This window comes from Rana temporaria, chromosome 8, assembly GCF_905171775.1.
Source record: "Rana temporaria chromosome 8, aRanTem1.1, whole genome shotgun sequence".
NCBI classification, from domain to species: domain Eukaryota; kingdom Metazoa; phylum Chordata; class Amphibia; order Anura; family Ranidae; genus Rana; species Rana temporaria.
This window is the reverse complement of record NC_053496.1, coordinates 181,095,296-181,114,517: the sequence shown is the minus strand read 5'-3', so window position 1 is coordinate 181,114,517 and position 19,222 is coordinate 181,095,296. Positions and strand designations below refer to the sequence as shown.

The 19,222-nt window shown below is 45.0% G+C and overlaps 2 protein-coding genes across 2 annotated transcripts; both read right to left on the bottom strand.

Annotated features, from left to right (window-relative positions):
* Positions 1–681: 681 nt before the first annotated feature.
* On the bottom strand, positions 682–12,550 carry LOC120910574 (zinc finger protein 37 homolog). The gene is made up of 7 exons (XM_040322332.1): positions 12,464–12,550; positions 5,938–6,105; positions 5,302–5,331; positions 5,046–5,192; positions 3,360–3,501; positions 1,940–2,377; positions 682–1,074 (listed from the first exon to the last, which is right to left on the bottom strand). The coding sequence occupies exons 1-7, from the start codon at positions 12,548–12,550 to the stop codon at positions 842–844; spliced, it is 1,245 nt and encodes a 414-aa protein (XP_040178266.1). The 3' UTR covers positions 682–841.
* A 23-nt stretch (positions 12,551–12,573) lies between these two features.
* Positions 12,574–17,999, bottom strand: LOC120910173. Its single transcript, XM_040322056.1, has 7 exons — positions 17,962–17,999; positions 17,719–17,869; positions 17,175–17,252; positions 16,838–16,900; positions 14,636–14,893; positions 14,399–14,538; positions 12,574–12,890 (listed from the first exon to the last, which is right to left on the bottom strand). The coding sequence occupies exons 2-7, from the start codon at positions 17,846–17,848 to the stop codon at positions 12,672–12,674; spliced, it is 888 nt and encodes a 295-aa protein (XP_040177990.1). The 5' UTR covers positions 17,849–17,869; positions 17,962–17,999; the 3' UTR covers positions 12,574–12,671.
* Between the last annotated feature and the right edge of the window lie 1,223 nt (positions 18,000–19,222).

Here is a 19,222-nt window from a genome sequence, read left to right as displayed (position 1 = left end):
GTAGAGGTCACCTGATATACTGTTTGACCTGATTAAGGCCAAGCTATCCTGGATAATGATCAACCATCCTCAATGATAAAATGCCAAAGTTTGAAAAGATGTGGGAACCTTTGATTAACTATCTGACAGGGCACTTCTAGAGTCGCATCTGGAGTCCCAGCTTGGAGTATAATCATCGCACCAAACACCTTGCTTACCCTTAACTTTTCTTTTTCTTCTTCCTCAACTGTACCCCCAGACTGGTTATCTGGAGCCTGGGAAATCTTCTTTTTAAGGGGGGGGGGGGGGTAGTCGTAAAGGCCTATTCCTGGTTTGAATGTTATCATTGGTTGATCTTGATGGATAATAATTTTCTATTATAGACATTTGTAATTGTTTGATATGCACTACCTGAAAATTACCAGTAAAAATTGTTGGAAACAAAACCTCTGCCATAACAAAAATAAGAAAGTATATGCCGAGCAAGTATCGCCACCTGACCACCCCACACTCCTAACGCTGGGCATACACGTTATTTTTTATTTATTTTTTATTGCGCATGAGAAATCTCTCCCTGCAGCGCTGCAGCCACTGACATATGTATTCTGAGAGCAACAGTCTGTTGCTCTCAGAATACACAAATCAGTGCTGCAGCGGATTGGCGTTCCTGCAAAGCAAACAACAGTTAACAATAACATTAACTCAATAAAACAACTTTTTTTTTTACTTTTTTCAACGTTTTTGGTAACAATAACTTTTCCAGCCTTTGGTTTTAGGGTCTCTGATAGTTTCCTGACTACCCAACGTCTTTAGAGGCACAGAAATGTGTGGACCTCTTTAATGTGCTGCGTTGTACCCAAGACTAATAGTTCACTAAGGTATGGTAGCGCCGGAAGCAGTTCTTGATGCAGAGACCAGGGTGGTTGGGACAGGAGGGACAATAATACCGGGTGTCACGCCTCATCCCGCGTTTACTACAAACTCGACATCTTCTTTGAGGTGCCCTTTGTGTTGGGGTGGGTTGGAGGATATCTGGAAAATGCCTCTCGTGCAGACGGCTAGCTGCCTCTGGGTTTGGGCGTTGGGCCACAGCACCTTCAGGACACAAACAAAACCAGAATCAGTGACCAACCCACAATAGAACCGATCTTGAATCATTTATCAATTTCTTTTAAAATTACGAACTTTAAATGTAATCATTTCCCGTACTCGGAAGAAGAAAAGCTGTCCTCCCGTTGGTGAATTCTCTGGCGTTTATGAAGGTCTCCTTTTTGGGTGAAACATTTCCTGCACTCGCTACATGAAAGTAGACCTATACCTGTGTGATTTCTCTGATGTAAAAGGAGGCTTGCCTTCTAAGTGAAACATTTCCCGCACTCTGAACATAAAAGTAGACCTACAGCTGTGTGATTTCACTGGTGTAAAGGCTTACTTTCTGAGTGAAACATTTCCCGCACTCTGAAGATAAACAAGGGTTACTCATGCTCAACCGCGTGAATTATTGGTGTGTAACAACATATTCTTTATGGAGAAAACACTTCCCACACTCTTAACATAAATGGGGATGTTCAGGATTGTGACTTGTGTGTGTGGGGGGGGGGGGGGGGATTAAGAAATGTCTGTTTTACATTAAAAAGATTTCCTGCACACTGAACAGAAATAGGGGCGTACAGTCCTCTGGTGTCTAGCAAACGTAATATTCAGACACCCATGTGAATCCTTTGGTGTTTGAGAAGATCTCCTTTTGAAATGCAAGAATACCTGCACTCTGAACATGGAAAAGGACGCTCCCCTCTGTGAATTCTCTTGTGCCTACAAAGGTTATTTTTCACATTAAAACATCTCCCGCAGTCTAAGCATACATATGGACGCTCTCCCGTGTGAATTGTCCGGTGTCTAAGAAGGTGTTGTTTTTGACTAAAACTTTTGCCGCACTCCAAGCATGAAAAAGGACGCTCACCTGTGTGAACCCTGAGGTGTCTAAGAAGAGATCTTTCCTGACTGAAAATTTTCCCGCACTCTGAGCATGGGAAAGAACGTTGATCCCTGTGAGTTTTCTGGTGTATAAGAAGTTCTCCAAGTTCCGTGAAAGAATTTCCGCACACTGTACATGAAAATAAAGTATCCCCTGTGTGGCTTAAAGAAGATTCCTGGGGATCAGAGAGACCTGTAGATCCTTCCGTACTCTGAGATTTTACATGGATTTCCGGAGTCACAGAATGTGAAGATTCCTCAGGATTAGAGGGATCCATTGATTGCTTCAGATGGTCCGGTCTGTGATGTATATTGTAGGTAATAGAATGGACTACCGGAGAATATTGGACAACAAAGTCTTCTGCATTACGATATGGAGATGAAAGAAAAAGTCCCTCAGAAGAGTCTTGAACACAGTGTCCATCTGTTGAAAGAAATGTTAAATCGCGGTTATAAGTATTCTTCATATCGTGTATTCAACAGTTATAGGTTGGTACTGAGCTCCGGCATTAGATTGGGTGCAATCAAAAAAGAAAATACAAATGCAAACAATATAAAGGATACAATACTTCCGAACAACATTGGGTAACAGGAGCTTTCATATAATGTACAATATCTCCTCCTCATTTGTTGGGAACATGACGTTATATTGAGGAATGGAGATGGACCTTTCATATGGCGTACAGTATCTCCTCCTCATTTGTTGGGAACATGACGTTATATTGAGGAATGGAGATGGACCTTTCATATGGTGTACAGTATCTCCTCCTCATTTGTTGGGAACATGACGTTATATTGAGGAATGGAGATGGACCTTTCATATGGTGTACAGTATCTCCTCCTCATTTGTTGGGAACATGACGTTATATTGAGGAATGGAGATGGACCTTTCATATGGTGTATTCTGATGGTGGGATGGCTCTTGACATCTAATGTAAAAGGGAGGGGATGCGCTGGACATCTAATATTACAGATACAACCGGCCCTTTTAGAGGGCAATCATAATGCCCATGCGGCCCACAATAAAATTGAGTTTGACACCCCTGGTGTACAGTATCTCCTCATTTGTTGGCAACATGACGTTATATTGAGGAATGGAGATAGACCCTACTATACAAAAAGGTTGTAATTTAAAAAAATAAAAAAAGAAAATCGTACTTTCCTGTCATTATTTCATACATTTTATATTGAAATGTAATGTTGTTTCACATTGTTGGTCTTCTTTTAAAAAAGATAACAATGAAGAACCCAATTGGTATTAAATACTACCAAACAAAGCTTTATCTGTCTCAAACAATTATATAAAAAATGCCATTGGGTGCAGTGTTCCATAACTGAGTGATTGTCAGTCAGACTATTATGACACTGAAAGAGGATAATGAAGGGGCATTACAAGGATTATTTACCTGTACTGATATCTAAAGAAGACTCCTCCTCTATAGGTGACTTCATTATCATAACATTTTCAGCAGGCCAATGATCAGAACTCACATACGTCTCCACTTCTTCCTCTTTAATCTCAACTTTCACATCTGCCAGTTCTTCATGCTAAATAAAGAAAAAAATTGAAAAATAACATCCTTAAATATCAACACCAATCACAAAAAACAATGATATAAAAGATCATAACTTAAAGCAGTTTGAAGTCACTTTACATTCTCTTCACCTACCTGATGATGGCGAGTGATGGTGTGATCTTCCTGTGTGGAATACAGAGGACGGGGACATCCCTCTGGTGGGTTCCCATTACTGGATCCATCTGTAGGAAACACACACACTGACTGAATACATTGTTTCTATGTGTTTATCAGATGATGGGGGATCTAGGTGGAGCCTCCGTACTGCTCTCTCCTTTACAATAAAGTCTCCTGAGAGCCTCTTGTGCTTCAGACTGTGGGGTACAGACCTGCTGCTCTAGCCTGTCTGTTCCTGCACCAGACAGGTAAGCCACAAAAGACCAGGACCCTAAAGACTGCAGACCACCATGTGCCCAGGACAAGATTTGCGGTATACCAGGACTAGTGAGCGGATTCAGCTGTGTTTTTGTTCCACTGCTAGTAATCCAATAAAACCAGAGACTACCTTTGCATAACAGCCTTGCATTTCTAAAGAGGCGGTAACATGTGCACCACCCTACAGTTTGGGCCCCACTGTTAGCTGGGAATACAGAAGACGGGGACATCTCTCTGGTGGGTTCCCATTACTGGATCCATCTGTGGGAAACACACACACTGACTGAAAACATTGTTTCTATGTGTTTATCAGATGATGGGGGATCTAGGTGGAGCCTCCGTACTGCTCTCTCCTTTACAATAAAGTCTCCTCTTACCCAGTGATGTGAGGGGCGGCTGATTCTCCTTCATAGCATGAAAAGATCCCTCCTCTTTCATTGGCATCATCGTGGCGCACTTTTCCATGGACTGATCACCCCTCACATATGTATCTTCTTCTTCTGCTTTAATCTCAACTGTTATACATATCGGATCGCCACCCTAAACCAAGAAATGGTTGGCGAATATAAGGTTTAATCTTGGAAGACCACAAATAAAATATTTTGAATTGTTGAGTCACGTTAATGTTCTAGATGCTTCAACCAACCTGATAACAGCATGCGTAGTTGTGATCTTCTTCTGGGGAATCGCGGGAATACAGAGGACAGGAACATCTCTCTGGTGGGTTCCCATTACTGGATCCATCTGTAGGAAACACACACACTGACTGAATACATTGTTTCTATGTGTTTATCAGATGATGGGGGATCTAGGTGGAGCCTCCGTACTGCTCTCTCCTTTACAATAAAGTCTCCTCTTACCCGGTGATGTGAGGGGTGGCCGATTCTCCATCATGACATTAAAAGACCCCTTCTCCTTATTTGGCACCATCCTTTGAACCTTTTCCATGGACTCATCACCCATCACATACGTCTCTTTTTCTTCAGCTTTAACCTCAACTTTTCTATTCATCAGAGCTTTACCCTAATTCATGAAAATGGTTGGGAAAATATGATTTCATGATGCTAAAATCAATATCATCTACATATGGTCTTTTATTGTTGAGTCACTTTGATATTCTAGATGCTCCATCCCATCTACCTGATGATGGTGAGGGATGTGATCTTCCTGTGTGGAATCCCGGGAATATAGATGACCTCCCCCTCCTATAGACTGCTGAGCTTTGTTTATAGACATCTCTTCTTCTTCCTCTTTAATCTCAGCTTTGATGTCTTTCAGTTCCGCATCCTAAACCCCAAAGATGACAGAATATATGTGTAAAACAGAATAAGGGATTACATAGAAGAATGTTCTGTCATAGCTTAGAATTCTGTTTTAGTTGATCACTCCCACCTACCTTATGATAGTGGGGGATGGTGTGATCTTCCTGTGTGGAATCCCGGGAATACAGAGGACGGGGACATCTCTCTGGTGGGTTCCCATTACTGGATCCATCTGTAGGAAACACACACACACTGACTGAATACATTGTTTCTATGTGTTTATCAGATGATGGGGGATCTAGGTGGAGCCTCCGTACTGCTCTCTCCTTTACAATAAAGTCTCCTCTTACCCGGTGATGTGAGGGACGGCTGATTGTCCATCATGACGTCCTTGTAGAGATCCTTGTGTCCTTCTAAATACTCCCACTCCTACATGGAGAAATAGACAGTGACATCCTGACACCTTATAGGAACCTGACACACACAATGATACAGTCACCATTAGAGATGAGCTCCGGCGTGTTCGCACAGCCCACCAAGAAGTTGGCACTGTGCTGCGCTAATCACAGGCAGTGAGACATTGTCCCGATGCGCGGTGGCAGAGATCGGGAAATGTCTCACTGCCTGTCATTAGGGCAGCGCAGTGTCGACTTTCTGGCGGGCTCTGCACGTGGGCTGTGCGAACACGCCGGAGCTCATCCTTAGTCACCATCCAGACACATCCCTTGTCTGTTACTGGATAATGTCCCAGAATTCCCGACACCGCTCACCTCTCCTGCCAGCAGATCAATGATCTTCCTGGTGGCTTCTAGAATTTTCTGCTTGTATTTTATCTCTGGTTTCCAGAAATAAGGATAAGGTACACTAGTCAGGGACATCCCACGTTGATAGTTGTATGGCAGTTGCTCACCAGAAGCCTTCTTTGCTATTTCGTAACCCTTTAAAAAGCAACCAGTAACAATTACTTCTATGTACACCTTCAGAACCTTTCAAATCTAGTCACAGATGTTTAATAAGTAAAGATAAGAGTGATGTCATGTGACCTCCCAGAATCCTCCTCACCTCTCCGGTCAAAAGGTAGATGATCTCCATGGTGAGGTCCAATATCTTTTTGATACAGTGATCCTGGTCCTCCTCCATCCTCATGTGATCCATACTGGACACTTCTCTCTGTAGACAGTTAACAAACTGAGAATTACTTGGATTACTGGGACGATATCTGCACACAATTCCTCTATACAGACTTCTTAGAAAGCTTGTGATATTACAGGCTATTCTACCCTCAAGGTGGACACTCGGATAAATGGTTATATATTTACGATGTATCTGGTCTATAAACCAGAGGCTCTGGATGGACAGTTGGATAAATGGCTCTATATTTAGGATGTATCCGGTCTATAAACCAGAGGCTCCTGATGGACAGTTGGATAAATGGTTCTATATTTAGTATGTATCCGGTCTATAAACCAGAGGCTCTGGATGGACAGTTGGATAAATGGCTCTATATTTAGGATGTATCCGGTCTATAAACCAGAGGCTCTGGATGGACAGTTGGATAAATGGCTCTATATTTAGGATGTATCTGGACTTTAAAAATATAAACAACAAATAAACTACAATTATATACACATATTTTATATCTATCATCATCTGTTGGGGATAAAAGACATCACAGTGACTATGGAGGAAGAGGACGGACATGACGGGGGGTTACTGGGTGTAAATAGAAAATAATATCTTACTATTTCCTCTGCTGCTAGTTCCAGCAATGTCTCCTCTCTACTTCCTCCCGACTCACCTCTCACCCGGAACTTCCTGTTTCTGTCTGATAGCACTTCCTGTTTGTAGCTTACATCACTTCCTGTCTTTACCTACATCACTTCCTGTTTCTGCGTTCTTTTGACAATTCATAGTATCACCTCCTTATGGGGGATATGATTACTGCAGCCTTTGTTTTACCAATACTTTGATTGCAGCTTCTTAGTGCGCTCTTCATTTTTATTGTTATTTTCAACACCCAAAAATGTTATTTTAGATACTTACTATAAATTCCCTTTCTCGGCTCCTCCCCATGTCAGTGTATTACAGGTCAGTTCGGCCCTTGACCCCACAGGATGGTCAAATAACTAGTCTACAGTTTTTTTCCATTCAATCTCTCCGCAGTGTAGGCTCCTAATGAAACACTAGGGTGGGAATTCCACCATATCGAGGCACCAAGACAAAATAACAATGGTGACTATCTAAAACATGATTTTTCAGTTCTCCTTGTGTCAGTCAATCCCAACGCTACGACGGACATAAATGGAATAACTATCATTGATCAGGATGAAGTAGTCTATCCCAGAACTTCAACATGTCGATGTCTACCTCTGAGTGAGCAGGTCAAATACTTTGGTTGGATGCTAAAAACAACATACAGTGATAATTTTGGTGGGATAATCACTTTGGCGTTGAGGAGATCACCTGTACCTATGAAGTTAGCCGGAGCCATCTTTCCTCCCCTGCTTCACCAGTAAGGGGAAGCTCCAAGCCTTACCTCCTTGCTGTAGCCTGGTCCTCCAGACACTTCCCAAGAAGACCTCACCAGACTGTTTATACAGAGCCCTACTTAGCAAGATGCCCCACACTGGCATAGGCAGGGTTGATACTACCTCCTATGCTACCACTCTACTATTACTCTGAGGGCATCTAGCAGATACTTGGGATATATCACTAGTCCCTAAGCCTACACTCTACCATGGTAAGCTTAACCTGTGGCCCTCCAGCTGTTACAAAACGATATATCCCATCTTGCCTTTGGGAGTCATGCTTTTAACTGTCAGCCTTGCAATGCCTCATTGGACTTGTATTTCCACAACAGCTGGAGGGCCACAGGTTGAGCACCCATGCACCCAACACCTAGTGGTAAAACTGGGTGACTACACTGGGCTCTCCTGTGCCCCTACTCTGCACTATTACAACTACAACTTTTTCACAGCTCTAGTACCACAATGGCATAGCCAGGGGTGGCACTACCTATCATCTCACACTGCACTACTACCGTGAGGGCATCTAGCAGCTACTTGGGATACTAAACTGGCTCCTCACCATAAAGGTTCCTAAGCCTACACTCCAAGCTATGGTTACACCTAGTGGCAAAATTGGGAAACCACGCCGGGTGCTTCTGTGTCCCTACCCTACAGCATAACAACTTTTTCGCAGCCCTTGTCCCACAGAGGCAGGCCTGGCACTTCCTATCTATCATCTCACCCCACTACTACCGTGAGGGAATCTAGTGTGTACTTGGGACACTAAACTGACTCCTCACCATAAAAGGTGCCTACACTCCAACATAATTTTTGTCGGTGGGAGGAATAGTGCCCCATCATTGTTGTCAGTGGGAGGAATAGTGCCCCATCATTGGTGTCAGTGGGAGAAATAGTGCCCCATCATTGGTGTCAGTGGGAGGAATAGTGCCCCATCATGGGTGTCAGTGGAAGGAATAGCGCCCCATCATTGGTGTCAGTGGAAAGAATAGCGCCCCATCATTGGTATCAGTGTCAGGAATAGTGCCCCATAATTGGTGTCAGTGTCAGGAATAGTGTAAAACTCAGAATTCTCCCAGTAGTAAGTAGTTGCAGCACACATACCCTCTGGATGAGCCACCAGTCTTCTTGCAGTGCTCAAGCCTTCACCTTGCTCTTTGGAACACTCCCGGCAGATGAAATTCCTCCCTAGTGCTCCAGTCCATGTTCCAGCTTCTATCTTCCCCGGTGGACCCTTCAGCCTTGCAATGCAAGCTGATGTAGCGCCCTCCTATGTACATCGTTGTGTAGTGTAGAGAGAGGCTTGCTAGAAGCCTGGGTGTGAGTCAGAGAGTTTTCTTTTAGGTCAGGCTGGAGGGCTCTACAGGTCAGGTCTCTAGTACTTCCCTCTGGTTCTAGAAGCTTGAAGACGTTTCTAGAAGCTAGTGGGTGGAGGTCAGTAGGTCTGGATCTGAATATTTATGGACATTTGGCCAATCCCTAGGCAGAAGGGCTGTCAGGTGGAAGATGGAGTGCTGAAGTGCTCTTGTGTGTTGCCTGGAAGGGGGGCCCCAGAGAAGGGGAGTCTGGAGAGTCTGCTTCAGGAGAAAGGAAGTTGAAAGGAGAGGGCTGATGGGTGCCATACCCAACCAGTTTCCAGGTTTCCCCAGATACTTACACTCCTCCCAGCAGCATTTCTATTCGTTCATAAACGGGAACAGCAGGTGTGCAAAAATGGGAACTCCTAGGGATGGTGAGAACCCTTCATAACGGGGACAGCAAGAATGGTGGGAACCCCTCATAATGGGGACAGCAAAGATGGTGAGAGCTCCTCATTATAGGGACCACAGGAATGGTGGTAACCCCCCTTATAATGGGCACAGCAGGTGTACAGACCTGGGAACTCAGCACAGGGATGGTGGGAATCCCTCATAATGGGAACAGCAGGTGTACAGACCTGGGAACTCATCACAGGGATGGTCGGAAACCCATCATAATGGGCACAGCAGGTGAACAGACCCGGGAACTCAGGGCAGGGATGGTGGGAACCCCTCATAATGGGCACAGAAGGTGTACAGACCTGGGAACTCAGGGCAGGGATGGTGGGAACCCCTCATAATGGGCACAGCAGGTGTACAGACCTGGGAACTCAGCACAGGGATGGTGGGAACACCTCATAATGGGCACATCAGGTGTACAGACCCGGGAACTCAGGGCAGGGATGGTGGGAACCCCTCATTATGGGCACATCAGGTGTACAGACCCGGGAACTCAGCACAGGGATGGTGGGAACCCCTCATAATGGGCACATCAGGTGTAGAGACCCAGGGACCCAGCACAGGGATGGTGGGAACCCCTCATAATGAGCACATCAGGTGTACAGACCCAGGGACTAAGCTCTAGGATCTCACCAATAAAAAAATAGAAGAGACTGTTAGGCTTCTGTAAATTAATGTAATTCATACTTTGATACATTTATATTGTAATTCCCCTTGGAAAAAAAGTCTTTCATGTACAACTCCAGCCCCAATTGGGTCACGGCAAAAAAACAACAAAGGCTTTAACTCTTCCCCATCTGTTCACAAACCACAGCTAGGACAGTCTCATGTTTCATGCACTGAGGCTGTTTAGTTAAGCATACTTCAGGAGGCGGAGTCAGAACACATACAGTAATTGGTGGCTCAGGAAACAGTCACTCTCTTCAGGGGAGGTACCCTTGCGGCAGTTGGGAACACCCTAAAGGAGCAAGGTCTTTGCTTTATTTTTTATTATTATTTAGTTGAATTCCTATATAACAGAATCTCTTTCAAAAAAAGAAAAGAAATTGTAAAATATATATTAAAGGGAAACTCCAGTTATTTTTTTTTTGTTTTGTTGGTTGTTTGTTTTAATCCCGTTGTCCTGTGTTAAAAAAAAAGTTCTCCTCAGTGTGCTCCATCGCTGTCCCCGGCATTATGCCTATTTCTTGAGAGCCCAACCTATCATTTACACGTCCCCCTTAGGGGGAGTATCATAATGCAAGCTGGGCTGACTGTACTCCAGGACGTGGCTCACATCACTCCAGGACAGGGCTCACATCACTCCAGGACGGGGCTCACATCACTCCAGGACGGGGCTCACATCACTCCAGGACAGGGCTCACATCACTCCAGGACGGAGCTCACATCACTCCAGGACAGGGCTCACATCACTTCAGGTCAGGACGGGGCTCACATTAGTCCAGGATGGGGCTCACATTAGTCCAGGATGGGGCTCACAGTACTTCAGGATGGTAAAGCCTCACTCCAGGACTGGACTCACACCTAGGGTGACCACGTGTCACCGGATTCTCCGGGATTGTCCCTTAATTCATATTTGTGTCCCGTGGCCCGGGCCCCTTCATTCCGGGACAATACAGTGTCCCGGAATGAAATAAGGACACACAGCTACACTAATAAACGGCTCAGACGGGGGGCGGATCTGCTTGGCTCGGGCCGGGGCCAGGTCGGCTCAGCTTGGGCAGGTCCACTCTGCTCCAGCGTGGAGCATGTCCCCTCCGCTCAAACAAGCTACACAAGCCGCCTCCCCCATTTATTTCTATGGAGGGCTCCGTGTGCCGCACTGCATGCTTGGAAATGTAGTTTCCAGCGCAGCCCCGTGGATTCTCTTCTCACTGATATGGCAGAAATGAGGCGGGACCCAGGACAGCGAGGAGGAGGAAGAAGAGTCCGGCAGGGAGAGCGCAGGCTTCAGGGAACAGCCTACTAGGAAGAAGTGAGAACCGAGAGGTCGGGGAGACAAGTCCTTATGTGTAAGTGTGCAGTCCCCCTGTCCCTCTATCCATCCCACTGTCCCCCTGTCCATCCCACTGTCCCTCTATCCATACCACGGCCCCCCTGTCCATCCTCTTCCTCCTCTTTTCACTAACTACCTCCGGCCAAACACTCCTCTCCTGTAACATATTACCCCCCTCCATACACTCTACACTCCTCTCCTGTACATATTACCCCCCCCCCCCTGTCATACACTCCACTTGCACACGGGCCCACTGATTTCATACGTCCCTCCCCAAAAATGTCAAAAGTCATCTTTTTTTTTTTTTTTAGGGGGGGGGGGGGGTGTCCCTGAATGGTAGTTTCGAAATGTGGTCACCCTACTCACACCACTCCAGGACTAGGCTGACAGTACTCCAGGATGGGGCTCAGACCACTCCAGGACAGGGCTCACATCACTCCAGGACAAGGCTGACAGTACTCCAGGATGGGGCTCACACCACTCCAGGACTAGGCTGACAGTACTACAGGACTGGGCTCACAGTACTCCAGGATAAGGCTTGCATCACTACAGGACTGGCCTCACAGTACTCCAGGATGAGGCTCATATCACTCCTGGACTGGGCTCCTAGTACTCCAGGATAAGGCTTGCATCACTCCAGGACTGGCCTCACAGTACTCCAGGATGAGGCTCACATCACTCCTGGACTGGGCTCATAGTACTCCAGGACAGGGCTCGTATCACTCCAGGATGAGGCTTACATCACTCCATGACTGGTCTGACAGTACTCCAGCATGGGACTTACATCACTCCTGAACTGGGCTCACAGTACTCCAGGATGGGGCTCCCATCACTCAAGGACTAGGATGGCAATACTCCAGGATGTGGCTCACATCACTCCAGGACTGGGCTCACAGTACTTTTAAGACGAGGCTCCCATCACACCAGGACTGGGCTAACAGTACTCTAGAATGGGCTCACATCAATCCAGGATATTTACAGGTTATTACATGAGCCTTACTCAGTCCTGGAAGAATACCCTCCCACCAAAGCCACTGGAGTAAGAAGAGTAAGTCTTGGTGAAGTCACTGGACTGGTTAGAAGACTGCAGGAAATCGTTATGCATAGGAGTTGTTTTTTTTAGAAAACAAAAAAAACTAGGAGGGGTGACTTTGGGGGGAAGCAAGTTAAATACTTGGAGTTCCACTTTAATAATGTCAAAAAATAACAAATCCGCACAAGACGTCTCAGGAAGAGTCTCTTCTCCCTGACAGGCTGCTCAGTAACTGATCCATCTTGGCTTGCAGAGAGTGCAGAGACTGTTCGATCTTCTCTATACGGGAACCGCCCTCCTCCTCTGTATGGGCTTCACCCACAGACGAGTACCCCTCATTAGACGTATAACTCAGCGGTAGGAGATTTAAGACGTCTTCCCGTACAATATGGTTCTGGCAAGACTGTGTCACCTAGATGGATCAATAATACATCTGTAAAGGTTCTCATTTATTCAGGTGACAGAAAGTTGACAGTAATTTGAAGTAATTTACATAAAACACGCCCCCCCATCCTCATTTGAATTAGGCGCGCTTACGCCGGCCACATTTACGCTACGCCGTCGTAAGTTAGGAGGCAAGTACTTTGTGAATACAGTACTTGCCTCTCTGACTTAAGGCGGCGTAGCGTAGATACGATACGCTACGCCTCCTTAAAGATGCGGCGCCATACTTGAATCTTTCCATTAATCTAAAATATTAAAAAAAAAACTTTTAATAAGTCTCTACACTTAGATGGAAGCACCCTCTTACTGTTGAACATGACTAACTAATACTACCTATCAATAATACAATAAAAAGTTTAAAATATGGTGTATCGTGGGGCCCTATAGCAAAATTTTCATGTGGTCCCCAGGTGTCATCTCTTTTTTATTGTCGTTCTCATAAAGTATGTCTTAAATCGAGGACAGACAGCAGGAGAACTGCCAGCATAGTCTGTACGTCACTAGGGAATCTAGCTTTGGACAAACATTGTCATGAAATATGGAAGCTAAATGGAAGCTTTATTGGTAAATTTACCTTGCCAATGTTGAGTGGTTCTGACTTTAAGCCCTCTGAGAGCCTTGGTCTGTTGGATGTATGTCTGGAACGTATGGTAAGGCCAGATGTAGAGACTTTTAAACCAACATAAATCCCTAAACACCCAATATCGTTATAACATTATAGCACTGTCTCCGCCAATAAAGCTGTAACCAACTCTTTGGGAGGCCGGGTGGGTATGTTCCAAATTGCTGGTTGGGTTCCAAGAGATTGGTTGTCTCACCCCTTCTTTTAAAAACAGTTGTTTATTAAATATGTGGTTTGAATCCAATAAAACTTTGGCTTTACCCTTCGAAAGACAATTCATCTGGTGCTTTATTTGTGGGGCAGGGGTGGGTTAGGGCAGGAACTATGATTGGGATAGGTTATGGTTTGGACTGGAACTATGATTGGGATGGGTTATGGTTTGGACTGGAACTATGATTGGGATGGATTACGGTTGGGGCTGGAACTATGATTGGGATGGGTTATGGTTTGGACTGGAACTATGATTGGGATGGATTACGGTTGGGGCTGGAACTATGATTGGGATGGGTTATGGTTGGGGTTGGAACTATTACTGGGATGGGTTATGGCTGGGGCTGGAATTATTATTGGGATGGGTTATGGTTGGGGTTGGAGCAAGGATTGGCATGGGTCACGCTTTGGGCTGGAACTATGATCGGGATGGGTTATGGTTGGGCCTGGAACTATGATTGGGATGGATTACGATTGGGGCTGGAACTATGATTGGGATGGGTTATGGTTGGGGCTGAAACTAAGATTGGACTAGGTTATGGTTGGGCCTGGAACTATAATTGGAATGGATTATGATTGGGATGGGTTATGGTTGGGCCTGGAACTATGATTCTCAGGAGTCATGTGTCATCTCAATACTTCACCTGCATGTCATCTGCTTGGATATAGCTGGACACCAGAGCGTCCTGTATCTCCGCCGAAGTCATGCTTATGTTTACTTCGCTCTGCATCTCGTCTTCCGAAACCTCGCTTTCCGAGTCAGAGACTTTCCTCAGAGATACCTCTACAAAGCCAACAAAAAATTCAAAGGTCAAATGTGGTGCTTGATGAGGAAAGTCTACAAGACCTTAAACACGTTTGGTATGAGTTGCCTCACCCACCCTTTAGAATTCTGTTCTTTATTTTCATGAATGTTTTTGGCTCGCGGGATTTCAGATCGGAGTAGCGTTTCTGGATCTGGCGCTTTGTTCTGGTGGTTCCGAACTTCTCGTAGAGGTGGGAGGACAGCTGGGTCAAGAGTTGGCTTTTATGCTCGTGGACCCGGCCCGGGAGTCCGCTATCCTCGTAGCCGTGATAGAGCAGGTACTTGGTGATCTCGTATAGCTCGTTGAAGTGGAAGGCCATCGCTCTTTTCCTCGCTGTTATAAGAAAAGTCGTATTATTATATAGGTGCTCAATCTGTGGCCCCCCAGCTCTTGCGAAACTCTTATGCTGCGTACACATGGTCGAAATTTCCAACAAGAGAAGTTCGAGGTGAGTTATTGGTCGGAAATTCCGACCGTGTGTAGGCTCCATCTGACTTTTTCTGTCGGAATTTCCGACAACAAAAATTTGAGAGCTGGTTCTCAATTTTTCAGACAAGAAAAGTTTTGGTCAGAAATTCTGATCCTGTGTAGCCAATTCTGATGCACAAAAATCCTACGCATGCTCGGAATCATTGAACTTCATTTTCTCAGCTCGTTGACGGTCGGAATTTTGTGTGACCGTGTGTATGCAACACAAGTTTGAGCCAACATTCAGTCGGATTTTCCCATCGTGTGTACGCGGCATTATGTATCTATTCATATTGGTGTCATTAACAAGGTCTTGCATACTACCTTTCGAATAGGGGTCCATGGTTTCGGACACTACTATATTGGCCTGTCTACTACTAATATTTCACAAGACTTCTGAGCTCCTAGGTTGAGCAGTGCAAATCTAGACCTTCTTATTATATTTCTCTGCATCTTGTTTGGGTGATCCAATCTCCTTCCACAACCTAAAAACATATGGCTAGACAAACTGACTACCAAACATAATGCCACTGCTGGATATGTCTTGAATACGTGACCATGGTAGGCACATCAGATTGTAAGTTGTCTCAGGAACAGGCACTGATAATGATGGTTGAAGGCCCCTTCAGAACTACGTATGTGTTGCAGTAACGGTTAGTAACACATAGCCATACCTGGGAACCTTGCAGATTTTGTCCAGAGCCTCTGTCTAACTGGTGTATGCTGATGTGAAACATCTGGTTTTGTTTAAATGTTGACTTAAAATTTGCCTTTAGTTTGCTATCTAAAGTTATGAACATTATATGTTTTCAGGCTCTGCCCCTTCTTTGGGGACCAAAGATTTTTGGTGGGGGGAGTGTGTAGTCAGGTGCTTATCTAGAGACAGAAAGCAATTTAGGACACTTTGTTGCAGTGCTCTCTGTGCTCTCAATGGACTTCAACTGACTATCACTACCTCACATCCATCCACCAGATGGTGCACACAAGCAGAAGGCACTCAAGAGACTTGATGGTGGGCAGCATTGAATCATGCAGATGAAATTTGGGAAAGAAACTTTACTATGGCAGTTAATGGACAATTGAACTACAAATCTCTAGTGTGAGCCATGTAAAAAATGAGAGAGCTGTATTTTTCACAGACTAAATATCGATGGGCTTTCTCTTTGCTGCAAGGAGGCCGAGGTCTGCACATCACTGCTCCTGTGTGCACTTCAACCTGCCACAAGCCTGCGCCTGTGTGTTGAGAACTAAGCCTATGATGGGGATAGCCCCATTTATTTATTTTGCGCTTAGCCTGTTACTGCTGACTGTCTCCAGGGTAGAATGGACTCCATGGTTGCCACCATGTTGTGCAGAGGGTCCTGCCATCATACCAAAATCTGTTTGAGGGTGAGGCTTCTTGTATCGGGCAGAGTATGGCCTGCTGCCTACAATGAAGGAAGGCGGGCTGTGCTGCAACTACAAGCTTCTCAAAGGAGCTATGAAGCACCAGACATGCAATAAAGGTGAGGGACATGGTCTCTGCCCTTGCCGGTGAGGAGGACTATGAGATTCTGCCAGCAGAAGTCTTCCTACTAACTTGGACCACAGCTCTTTTATCCCCGTATTTGGCTGTAGCTCACTATGTACTCCGCTATAAATCCCATTCTTTCCGTTTCAGTGTGGAGCACTCTGCACGCCTCTGGTAGCTCCTCCCCTTGCTCCACCCCTCAATCACGGGTCTTAAGGCACCCACTACAGAAAAACACTCACCTCTGTACAAGGAAATTAAATAAGGAATATTGTGGAACATTGAAAAAAAAAAATTACCTTTACTTGCAGAGAAAGCTAATTCCCGTTTTATTAAGTCGGTATGGGGCGAGATTTCATGGTCTGTGAAATGAAAATAAAATAATCAGGCCAACTCTTCTGCAGAAATACTGTATATATTATTTTTAAATCGGGTCGATTTAAAGCTGAAGTCCATAGTTGCATAATCTGGTTAAAAAAAAAAAAAAAAAAACACAAGACCATCTAGTAGTTCAACCATTGAAAGGAGAAAAACAAGAAAAAAGGAAAAAAAAATAATAATAAAAAAACAAACAAAAAACAAAAACAAATCTGATTATATTTTTCTTTAGAATTACCAGTAAATGGTTGAGCTTACCAAAACTGTCTTCCTCTCGCCGTCTGTGTGGGATATGGACGTTGATTGGCCTCTTACTCCTCAGGGTTGGTCTTGTTGCTGTATATACAATGAACATTTGTCAGGAAAAGTAACATATCAAGCTGATAAACAGTAAATTATTCTCTACAGCCACCCTTAATGCCCAACCTGTGGCCCTTGGGCCCCCCACAGACAGCAGTTTGTGTTTTTTTATATATATTTTTTTTCTTATACTCGAAGTGCCACATGGTCCATATGGCTGAAACCAGGCAGACCCTCTGGGAGGTCTGGTGAAACAGACCATCCCAAGTACTAGGTGGGGCTCCCCCGAAGGCAGACCCCATGGGATAGGGAGAACCAAGCCAGAAAGCCATGTCCACCCCCTCACAAGAGTTTCAGGGCAAGCCCGAGTACCTACACCCTACTCATCAAACGTGAAACAAAGTGTACATCCAACCAAAAAAATAGAAAGTGAAAAGACATGACAAACACACAAAAAAACGTGGGGGGAAGGAAAGTGGAGAAGGTCTAAATGGAACCTCACCTTTGCTGACCTCCACAGGAACTTCTTCCTCCTTAATCCTTACTGGCACTGCTTCAAAATCTTTTAGAATCTGATAATCATCTCTTGAACACTCCGGGTTTTCTCCACCACCAACAGGAGAACAATTCATGTATTTGTTCTCTAATGTTCCCTGAACACGGGATTATATATAGATCAGAGAGTGTGATCTTGCTTGGCTTCAATGATCTTAAGACGCATTACCAAAATATGGATTCCACCTACCTGATGATGGTGGGGGATGGTGTGACCTTCCTGTGTGGAATCCCAGGAATACAGAGGACGGGGACATCTCTCTGGTGGGTTCCCATTACTGGATCCATCTGTAGGAAACACACACACTGACTGAATACATTGTTTCTATGTGTTTATCAGATGATGGGGGATCTAGGTGGAGCCTCCGTACTGCTCTCTCCTTTACAATAAAGTCTCCTCTTACCCGGTGATGTGAGGGGCGGCTGATTCTCCATCATGACGTCCTTGTAGAGATCCTTGTGTCCTTCTAAATACTCCCACTCCTCCATGGAGAAATAGACAGTGACATCCTGACACCTTATAGGAACCTGACACACACAATGATACAGTCACCATCCAGACACATCCCTTGTCTGTTACTGGATAATGTCCCAGAATTCCCGGCACCGCTCACCTCTCCTGTCAGCAGCTCAATGATCTTGTTGGTGACTTCTAGAATCTTCTGTACATTTTTGCTTTCAGGTATCAGTGATTGAGGTGGTGTACTGGATTTTGAGAATCTTCTCCAACTTCCTGACAAACTAGGATGACTGCTGGGAGTCAAACACTCGCCAGTCCTCTTCTTCACCACCACGTAATCCTGTTACAAAAAGGCATGCGGATCCCACTACATACATTCCCAGAATCCTCCTCACCTCTCTGGTCAGGTCTGTGTTTTATTAATAGAGATAAGAGTGATGTCATGTGACCTCCCAGAATCCTCCTCACCTCTCCGGTCAGGTCTGTGTTTTATTAATAGAGATAAGAGTGATGTCATGTGACCTCCCAGAAACCTCCTCACCTCTCCGGTCAGGTCTGTGTTTTATTAATAGAGATAAGTGTGATGTCATGTGACCTCCCAGAATCCTCCTCACCTCTCTGGTCAGGTCTGTGTCTTATTAATAGAGATACGAGTGATGTCATGTGACCTCCCAGAATCCTCCTCACCTCTCTGGTCAGGTCTGTGTCTTATTAATAGAGATACGAGTGATGTCATGTGACCTCCCAGAATCCTCCTCACCTCTCCGGTCAGGTCTGTGTTTTATTAATAGAGATAAGAGTGATGTCATGTGACCTCCCAGAATCCCCCTCACCTCTCCGGTCAGCAGGTAGATGATGTTCAGTGTGAGGTTTAATATTTTCTGTGTCACATCCATATTGTCCTTGTCCATTGTGATTGCGAATCTCAGCTTGGACTGTGAAAAAATAACAGAAAAATTAACTGTCGTAAGGCAAGAGAGGAAGAGAAGAG